The 10786-nt window shown below is 30.7% G+C and overlaps 1 protein-coding gene across 1 annotated transcript; it reads right to left on the reverse strand.

The window, feature by feature from the left end:
- Positions 1-4564: 4564 nt before the first annotated feature.
- On the reverse strand, positions 4565-5542 carry LOC143565426 (uncharacterized). The gene is made up of 2 exons (XM_077052400.1): positions 5363-5542; positions 4565-5257 (listed from the first exon to the last, which is right to left on the reverse strand). The coding sequence occupies exons 1-2, from the start codon at positions 5540-5542 to the stop codon at positions 4565-4567; spliced, it is 873 nt and encodes a 290-aa protein (XP_076908515.1).
- Between the last annotated feature and the right edge of the window lie 5244 nt (positions 5543-10786).

Here is a 10786-nt window from a genome sequence, read left to right on the forward strand (position 1 = left end):
GGGTAAGCTTAAAGACTCGTTATTTACGATGGTCCGTCTTAATATGTCGATTAGTAAATACTAGAAAAGACTAACCACGAATACAATTGAGAAAATGACGCTCAATCAAATCATTTGACCCATTTCATGAATAATTGGGTGTCATATCCCAATCCCATGAGCTGTGGGTACTGAGTACTACCAAATGAATGAAAGTCAATAATTCTATGGTTCATAAAAAATAGTTAATGGGCCTTCAACAAGTTGTGCATGTGGTTATGGGCTATGGCCCATGATAGTTTCCAACATTTGGATTAAACTAGTTTTTACAACCCGCACGTTGCGACGGGACTAAAAACCAAACAAAAAAGTATATCTAAAAACATCGAACTACACATGCACGTTTACTCATAAAAATTAGACCGATTTTCCAACACCCTCACTCCCAACTCTCCGTCTCTCCCTCTCTCTCTACTCTCTCACCACCGCACCACCACCAAGGTTGTTTCTTCTCGCTTCTACTTGTTGCCGCCGGCGGTGTCATGGTTTGGTGGTTTTTCTTCGGTACCAAACTAAAAACGATGATGGTGGTCGGTGACAGTCATACCGTATGTATTATTCCTTGTAACTTGTCAAAAGAATAATAAAACATTAGTGGATCAATATATTACTTAAATGTAGCACTCGGAACCAATAAAAATGCTTAAAATCTTTTCTTGTGTGGTGTAGCGGTCGGAAGACTGGGTTTCTTAATGGAAACTCATGTTCAACCTTCACAAAAAACACTTCGGAGGTGATATGAGTGACTCAATGAAGGAAGACTGGGATCTTTGTGAAACCAGTTCGATCATGAGGGCGTCCGGGTTTTACCACAAACGGGCCTTCTGGCAGGTTGGGCCAACTGGCGGAGACCTTTTACCATTAAGTCGTCCCGTACAAAGTATATAAGCAATTCCCTGTTTGTTGTCCGTTAAAAAAATATAAATAAAAATGCTTAAAATTGAATAGTGTTTGTGTCTAACATTAAGAAAATTGAAAATAAGACTTAAACAATTGCTATAAAATGAATAGTAAAATATACTCACAATCAAATCCTCTATTTAATATAGTAATAGAGGTGTATAAATCGGATTTTTCTAATACTCGGTTTCATGTATGACCGGGCATTAAAATATTGGGTATTAGAAATACCCTGTCAGGTTCAGGTCTGGGTATTGTCTCTAAAAATCATACCATATGCACCGGATTCATGTCGGGTATACTGTATAGAACCGGGTATTTGAATACCCTATTTTTTCTGATTATTGAAAAAAATCATATTTTCGGGTTTTTTTGGGATTTTCCCGGTACTTTTCGGGTATAGTTTGAGTATTTTAAGGGGCTACACTTTTGGGGTGTTTTCGGGTATTTTTCATGTATTTTTCGGGTATTTGAAAACTCCAATTTCGGGTATTGGAAAACCCGATTCCGAGTATGGAACCAGTTTAGGTTTTCTGGTATTAGCGATTACAAATCGGGTCCGGTTCAGGTACGAGTTTTGGGACTAAAATGCATATCCTATTCTTACCCTACGGGTAGGTTCGGGTACGGGTTCGAGTGGTAAAAACCCGGGTATAAAAAACCAGGTTCCGATTTTTTTTTTCGAGTGCGGTTTCGAATTCGGTTTTTTTTCATCTCTAATTTGGAATGGTTGTTACTTGTGAGTTGTGATCATTTGGCCATTTGAATGACATTAATTTCTTTTTTTGTTTTTAGATGGGGACTCAACCTTTATCTACCGAGATAAAGAAGGTTGTGAACATTTTTTATGTCGTATGTCTAGAGGTGCAAAAAAACCTGAAATTGGAATCGGACCCGAAATAAAAATTCGAAACCGGTCTTTTTAACACCCGGTTTTTTAATACCCGAACCCTACTTTACTCGCAGGGTACAGATAGGGTATGCATTTCAGTACTATAACCCGAACCCAAACGGAACCCAATTTGTACCCGGTAATACCCGAAACCCGAACCGGTTCCATACCCGGAACCGGGTTTTTCCAATACCCGAAACCGGGTATTTCAAATTCCCGATTTATACCCGAAAAATATCTTAAAAATACCCAAAAAAGATTCCTAAAAATTGCAACCTTTTAAAAAATCTAATCTATACCTGATAAATACCCGGAAAAAAAGCCCGAAAAAACCCATAAATAGGGTTTTTTCAATACCCGAAAATAGGGTATTCAAATACCCGTTTTTAGAATACCCAGTTCTATACCCGACCCGAACCCGATGCCTAGGGTATAGTTTTTAGAGGCAATACCCGGACCCGAACCCTACCCGGTTATTATCAATACTCGATTTTTCAATACCCGGTCATACCCGAACCCGGTTCCATACCCGAACCCGGGTATTTGTAAAACCCGATTTGTGCACCTCTACGTATTCCTACCGTTTTTTTTTTTAACAGCTCCGGTCATTTTGTAGTCGGAGACGGGATTGTCGAAGTCGATGTTCCGTTTCAAAAGGCACAACTGATATACATATATTTTTTAACTTCTTAGGAGATGTTTTCTTACTACTAAAAATTTATAACATAAAATAACAGATATGTTGGCAAATTTAAAATCTGATACACAGTAATACACGAAATGTTGTTTGCAAATATGGTATTTAAATCATATTCAAAACACGTAGTTAATATAAACTTGCTTAGCATGTGACTGTTGTATATATTATGTAATCTATAACCCAAAATCAATCAATTAAACAAGTAAACAAACCTGGTAATCGTGTATGTGATGTAGATAAAGAAATTGCAACTTGGATCATTCTCTGAATCGTGTAATCACTATCAGATAAACCTATTTGTGGGTTACACAATGTTCTATGAAGAATCAGAGAAGAACCCAGAAACCGTTGTTCTCTTCTGTTTGATCGATCGAGATCTATCAATCCCCTAGGATTATAACATCAATTTGTTTAAATTAAAAAACCCATGAGCCCAAATCAATAATTACAATCCCACTTTACATTATACTTAAGCCCAAATACAAATACAAAGCCCAAATAACATTTTAGAATTAAATCGAGCCCGCACTTCTACGTCACCTAACTCTTTTAATCTCTAACGTTATTTCCTCGATCGATAAGTTAATCCAATAACACTAAAATAACTAACAGTGACCATGTAAGACCATATGATATTATCATGTGACTACCCGCATACGTAGTATGCCATTCAAAGCACCTATTGATCCTCTATACTTTCTAGGCTTAACTACAATAAAAAATAACTTGTCATCAATTCTTTGTTATTTATAATAAACATCATGTTGAACATATTAAGACACAGATTCAGGTCAATCTTATACTTGTGTGACTATTTTGTTATTTGATCAAGATTTAAAGTGATCAAACAAACAACATTTCTAATAACACACGATCTTATAAAATTACACCATGAGGATGTGTACACCAATTATGTGTTTTAATATGATTTTAAATTAAAAATCAGTCAGCCAAAACAACCTTACATGTATTATAATCACTATGAGACAGTAATCATATACTCCCTCCGTCCCGTTAAAAGTGTATATATTTTTTTTATTTGTCTCATTACAAATGTCCACATTCAGTATTTATTAGCCAATTTTCATGTTTATACTTAAACACACGCAACTAACATCATAAACAATATTGATGTTCTCAATTTCCAAGGGTTTTATTGTCGTTTGGTAAGCAAAAATAGTAATCATTCAATCTACCTTGAACTTTGTGGTTTTCCAAATCATGACATTTTTAATGAGACGGAGGGAGTAATTAAATTATTGTATTTTATGTTGTATTTAGTTCATACAAGGGCGTAGCTTATTAAGGGCCTAGGGTCCCCTCTCATTTTTTTTGCTCATCAGTGTAAATTTATCTTGTTCCGTCTGAAAAGTTAGTGTATATTTACACGTTTTCGTCAAAAAAATGTCGAGTCCACCCCCTACCGTTTTCCGTCCTATGTTCGCCACTAATTATATATGCTCGCCACTCGATCCGTTGAAATTTTGAGGAGTTTTGAGACTTCAAAAATGAATACTAGACGAGTTTTACCATTTCCCTTTATCATGTCAACGATGCAATATACATATGTTACTAAGGACAATGTTCTGAATACATAATATTTTGTAAAGGGTATTAAAGTCTATAGATTTATAATGTTGATTATTAGAAAATAGTTCATGACCATGTCAAACTAGACATTACTATGTTAAGATCCAAACACAGATGTTAATCAAGAAAAGGAGTGAGAGACTTGATGAGAAATAAGAAGGAGTGTGAATACAACTTTCTACTTAATCATAAAAAGGAAATACGTTTCCCCTTATAAAGGAGATTACAAACTAAAGAAATAACTAACTCCACCACCCACTAACCTAATACATGGCAGGCTATGGAGTGCTAACCACCCACAACCATCCTTTATTCTAGGAACACCACACCACTTTCCACACATTACTTTCCCATAATTAAACAAAAACAAATAATAATAAAAACATGTGCATGGAAAATTAGAAGCTTCCAAAACTCCATGTGCATGAGAAACAAGGTCCATATCATTCCACTCCACTCGAACACACCTTGTCCTCAAGGTGGTACGATTCATCTTTCGAGTCAATGATCATAAACAACTGCGGTTTAGTACACTTATGGACTGGCGTATACCTTTCGTCGCAATTGTAACATAAACCATTGGCATGACGGTCCCTTAGCTCCGCACTTGTGAGTCGCCTAACGTGATTAGGAGCCGGCAGTGCTAGTTGTTGAGTTAGGGCTGGACCCAAAATGCCTTGTGTTATGGAACCGGGCAGTTGGTTAACCGAAAGTGGGTTCGAGGTGTTGTTAGCGGAAGAAAGTTCGCGACCCAGATTCATTTTGTCCTCCACCAACCTGGCTATTCCGATAGCCTTATGGAGTTGCTTCGGGTTGTTGAGCTTCACTTCTATACGGATATCTTCCTTGAGACCACCAATAAAGCAACCGATCAAAAACGATTCCGGCAAACCGTCAACTTGGTGGGATAGCTTTTCAAAAGCCTCTTGGTAAACAGCTACGGTAGTGGTTGGTTTGAGACGGGATAAGGATTTAGAGGGGTCTTCAAACTCGGTCGGCCCGAAACGAGCTAATACAACCTGTAAAAATTCGACCCACGTTAAAGGTCCACGGTGCTTGGTTAACCATTGATGCCACTGTATAGCAATTCCGTCAAGATGGAATGAAGCCAATTGAACTTGGTCTTCTGGAACCACCTTTTGGAAATCAAAAAATTGGTCGGCTTGATACAACCACCCAGTCGGATCCCCTCCGTTTTACCGGGGAAAATGGAGTTTGAGATAGGGCTTGGTGGTGTTAACCACAGAATCACCGGAGGATGAGCCTGGTGACCGGCCAGAATCTTGTTCCCGTAGAGCCTGCACCGCCGCGGTAAGACTTTGCATTTCGGTTAAAATTCGCTCAAACATCGAGTCATGTTGAGCCAACCGGTCGCAAGTCTCTTGTTGGAACTCGGCATTTGTTTTCTTTCGAGTATCCATAGAGGTGGATCAGCTTTGGCTTTGGTACCACTGTTAAGATCCGAACACAGATGTTAATCAAGAAAAGGAGTGAGAGACTTGATGAGAAATAAGAAGGAATGTGAAGACAACTTTCTACTTAATAATCATAAAAAGGAAATACGTTTCCCCTTATAAAGGAGATTACAAACCAAAGAAATAACTAACTCCACCACCCACTAACCTAATACATGGCAGGCTATGGAGTGCTAACCACCCACAACCATCCTTTATTCTAGACACCACACCACTTTCCACACATTACTTTCCCATAATTAAACAAAAACAAATAATAATAAAAATATGTGCATGGAAAATTAGAAGCTTCCAAAACTCCATGTGCATAAGAAACAAGGTCGATATCATACTATACTGACAATGAACTAAAATTAAATAGAAACAAACGATGGATCGTGTATAATAAATTTATAATTAATATTATAACTTTTTAAGGTTTAACATTGATATATAAATAAGCTAGTGGGCAATCACTCGTTCTACGTAAGGAGCCAATTTTAAACCTCATTTATATCGAAAAGTAGATAAAAATAAACACGTTACAACGATATTTTAAAATAAAAAGAATTAAAATAAATTATTGTATAAATTTATGTAGAATCTAACTATACAATTAAAGCACTAAGCTTTAAGTTCATATACCCCCTTCTTATTGGTTGATTCTCATACTTTCCATATATATATCAATGCCTACTCTAATTTTCAAGTGAATAAAATAAATCAATAATATATTAAAATAAGATTAATCAATGCTATTTAATTATTATCTTTCCTCTTTCCTTTAATCTTTATTTTTTCATTTTGAATACTTAAATAATAATGTAATATTTTAATATTTTAATATTCCATTTAGCTAAAAGTGTAAATTTAGATTAATTTAATAACAACAAAAAATATTCTAATTAATGTAATATTTTAAAATCGTAGCTATAGTTTGAATACAAAATATTCAAATTTTTTATTTGAAAATTGTATTATTTTTTGTTGATTTCATTAACCACCTTTGTTATTTTTTGGTTGATTTCATTCACCACCTGTGTTAATTTTATAGATAATATATAGTAAATAATTTAATTAATTATTTGTTATTTCATCAGTAGAAGAGATTACGGATAATATATATATATATATATATATATATATAATATAGAGATACCGATTTAAAATATTATAATTCTATTAAAATGTGATATTATTTAAATTATATTTGTCAAACTCGTAAGGAAATTAAGGAAATTAGGAAAGACCCATTTTATTAAGGAAATGCTTAATTACGAATTTATAAATTTGATATTCCCCCTCCCCCCTTCCTATTTGAATTAATTATTGTCTAAATTATGGTATAAATTTGAATGTCAATTTAATTTAATTAACAATCATTAAGTTTTACTATAATTACGTTAGTTGACCCATTGACCCACTTATATAATTTCACTCATTTACTTTTAAGAATTAAAATACAAATCCATTGACTTATTATTGTTTAACAATAACAATTGAGTTACAAATCCATATTTAACCGATTTACCCATTCACTTATAATTGTCAACATTGACTTAGAAATACGATTTACTAAGTAACAATTGAGTTACATATATATAACTAAATTAGTAACTTTTTATTTTCACACCTTATATGAATTACAATACATACGATATAATTAGTAACTTACATTTTACATTATGTAACATTTCATTTTATAGAACTACCATTACATAAAATTCAAAAATTTCGAAATATATTATTTGTATTTCGAATAACATTGCATATTATTTGAAAATCCATTAATTACGATATCAATTCTATTCCTTCTTACTATAATAATTTTGAAAATTTTTGAAAATTCCTAAATTTATGTTTTTAATCAATTACATTTATACCTTCCTTCTATAATTTTCTCTACCCTAATTCGTTTCCTATAAATATGTACATTTGAAAGGCTAATTCTTACACCATCAAAGCCTCTTTAGAAAAAACGAAGAGCTTTGTGCCAAGGTTTTTAGTTTTTTTTGTTTATATACCTTCCATTTTCATATTTCATTTTTGAGGCTTAAAAGTGTTATTGTTGTTTAATTTTAATTTATTTGTTTTTTTGTTAAATTTTTCTAGCATGATGGAGCCAACAAATATCACCATGTTGAACCAACTTGATGTTCTTAATAGTGAGTGTATCATAAAGGTCTGTATTTTGAAACTTTGGCGGCTGAAGGATAACTCAAAGCCCGGGCAAGATTGGTCCATCGAAATGATTGTTCAAGACGAAATGGTATTGTTAACATATTCAATAATTTACTAGATTATTCATACAACTATTTACTAATCTTAATAATAATTTGTAGGACAACATAATGCAAGCCTATGTAAGGAAGTCTTGCATTCCTAAGCATGATGTTTGGCTTGCCGAGAATAAATCTTTGATTGTTCGGAAGGCCTCACTCGGTGCAAATATGTCTACTTACAAATACATCGACTGCCCACACAAGCTTTGTGTCATCCATTGATAATTCTTACTAATTTGTTTTTTAATAGTTCAGCATATCTAACATTAATTTATTTTAAATAATTTCAATTTATGGCGGCCCAAGTTGGTAGATTGGCTAATTGCATTGACAAAGTATTTGATGGAGAGTAGTTTGATTATGTTTGTTTTGGTCATTACTAATGTATCTCAGTTATTAATTTTCTATCATTTTTTATTTTATGTAGCTTAGACAATTCATGTAAATTATTTTATTTTTATATGAATAACAATCTTTATTTTCTACGTGTTAAAGTTTTTGAATCTTATCTTGAAAGTTTTAACAATTATTTATTGAACTTCCAAAAAATCGAACGTTTTTTATAATAATATTTACAATTATTTATTTTTGTTTACAAAATTCAAAATTGACCATTATTGCAACAATCTTTTTTTAGTTTTTAGTAGTATTCAATCTCAACAAACTTTCCATCTTTTATATTATACCAAATTTTAATTAGCATAAACGACATATTTAATATATACCGGAAATTTTAAATAATTAACTTTTGATAATACTTGAAAGTTAATAAGTTTTGGATTAAAAACACATTAATTTATTTGACCAATTTAATATGTGGTGTATTACTTATTTCAAATGTATATTTAGAACATCTTAGATATTTACTATAATTGCTTATTTATTTTAAAAATATTCATCAACTTTAATTTAATGATACATTCTAATCATTTATACATTAATTTATTTCTATTTTTAAGAACCGAATTTGACCACTCATTTTTAGTTTTAATATTCTCCAATCTCAATAAATTTTACATCTTTTATGATTGACCAATTTTTAATTAGGCATAAATGTCAAGAATTACCTCTTCGTCTAAATTATTCTGGTGAAATTAAAAAAATAAACTAATAAACTAAATAGAAAATAAAAACTTTCCATCTTTTATATTTGACTAACTTTTCATTAGGCATAAATGTCAAGATTAATATATAAAATTGAAAAAAGAATTATCTAATGAATTTATTGTTAAATAAGTTAATGATGCTAGAGTCTTGACAATAATTTCGTGATAATTAAAAAAAGTTAATAGTATATTGTTTAGTTAGTAAACTTATAAAAAAATGGAAAGTTTTTTATAATAATATTTACATTTATTTATTTTTGTTTTTCAAAACCGAAATTGACCACTCTTGCAACAATCTTTTGAAGTTTTTAATAGTTTTCAATGTCAAAAAAACTTTCCATATTTTATATTTGACTAATTTTTAATTAGCATAAATGACAAATTTAATGAATACAGAAAATTTAAATAATTTACTTTTGATTATACTGAAAAGTTAATATGTGTTATATTAAATACACATAATTATTTTTGGTTAGTTAATTAAAGAAGAATTATTATTTTCAATTGCATTCAAGGTAATCAATTTCATATAAATTTGAATTTTGACATATGCACCAAAAAAAGGAAAGTTCAAACCTATAATTTATCTAATTAATATTGTTATTAGTAGTCAAACGGTTTTTATGTAAAAATGATTTCATATTGATTTAATAAAAAATAGATATCTACTTATTTAAAATTCAAATTGTTGAATGAAATTAAAGAATATACCATTACCATACTTAAGATAGCTATATAAATCTAATATAATAGTTTAATTCTTAAATTAACATTTTTAATTAAAGAAAAATATATATTTTAAGGTTATATGAAATATCATAGAAGCTAAAAATACAAAGATTTTTTAATATATAAAAATAGTAAATGCTTTTCAAAATAAAAGTTTTACTATAATTACGTTAGTTGACCCATTGACCCACTTATTTAATTTCACTCATTTACTTTTAAGAATTAAAATACAAATCCATTGACTTATTATTGTTTAACAATAACAATTTAGTTACAAATCCATTGTTGACCCATTCATATAAATTTGAATTTTAAATTTTGACCTAACAAGGTAACCAGTTTCATATAAATTTGAATTTTGACATATGCAACAAAAAAAGGAAAGTTCAAACCTAAATTTATCTAATTAATATTGTTATTAGTAGTCAAACGGTTTTAATGTAAAAATGATTTCATATTGATTTAATTAAAAATAGATATCTAATTATTTAACTTAATACATTTAACTAAATGGTCTTTGAATTGAAATAAAACAAAAGTTTATTTACAAATAATTTATAATAAAATATACCTTTATTTATTTATTAATGTTGAAATGAAACTCATAATACCTTAAAAACTTTAGCTATATATTTAATTAGGCTGTTATGGTTTATTTTGTTTTTTAGATTGTGAAGCAAAACGATTTTTTTTTGTTGTAAAATATCGAAGAAGTTAATGGTGGGCTAATATGATTATAACATGTTCGTATCTTCATTTGGTTTTTTTAGTTTAGGTGTATAGTAAGTTTGTGTAAGAATTAACCTTTTATGTATACAGTCTAAATGTTTATTATTTTGGTTACAAACTTATGTTAAATATTTTTGTTGGTTTAATATGTTAGTTATGAAATTTTATGGTTGTCTATATGTATTTGGTTGTTTATATGTTTTCAACCAATGTGTAACATGGGCTACTATTCTAGAAATATATTGGTGTGTTAGATACTTTTACATATATGAATTTCTGATCATCTATGTGGATTCAAGTTAGCTTAGAGTCTTCATATCCAGTAGAGTAAGTTGTGTTATTGTTGTTTCATGTGTAATATTTCT

This window comes from Bidens hawaiensis, unplaced genomic scaffold (assembly GCF_021521415.1).
Source record: "Bidens hawaiensis isolate Kalapana, Puna unplaced genomic scaffold, B.hawaiensis_p1.1 tig00022332_1, whole genome shotgun sequence".
Classification (NCBI taxonomy): Eukaryota; Viridiplantae; Streptophyta; class Magnoliopsida; order Asterales; family Asteraceae; genus Bidens; species Bidens hawaiensis.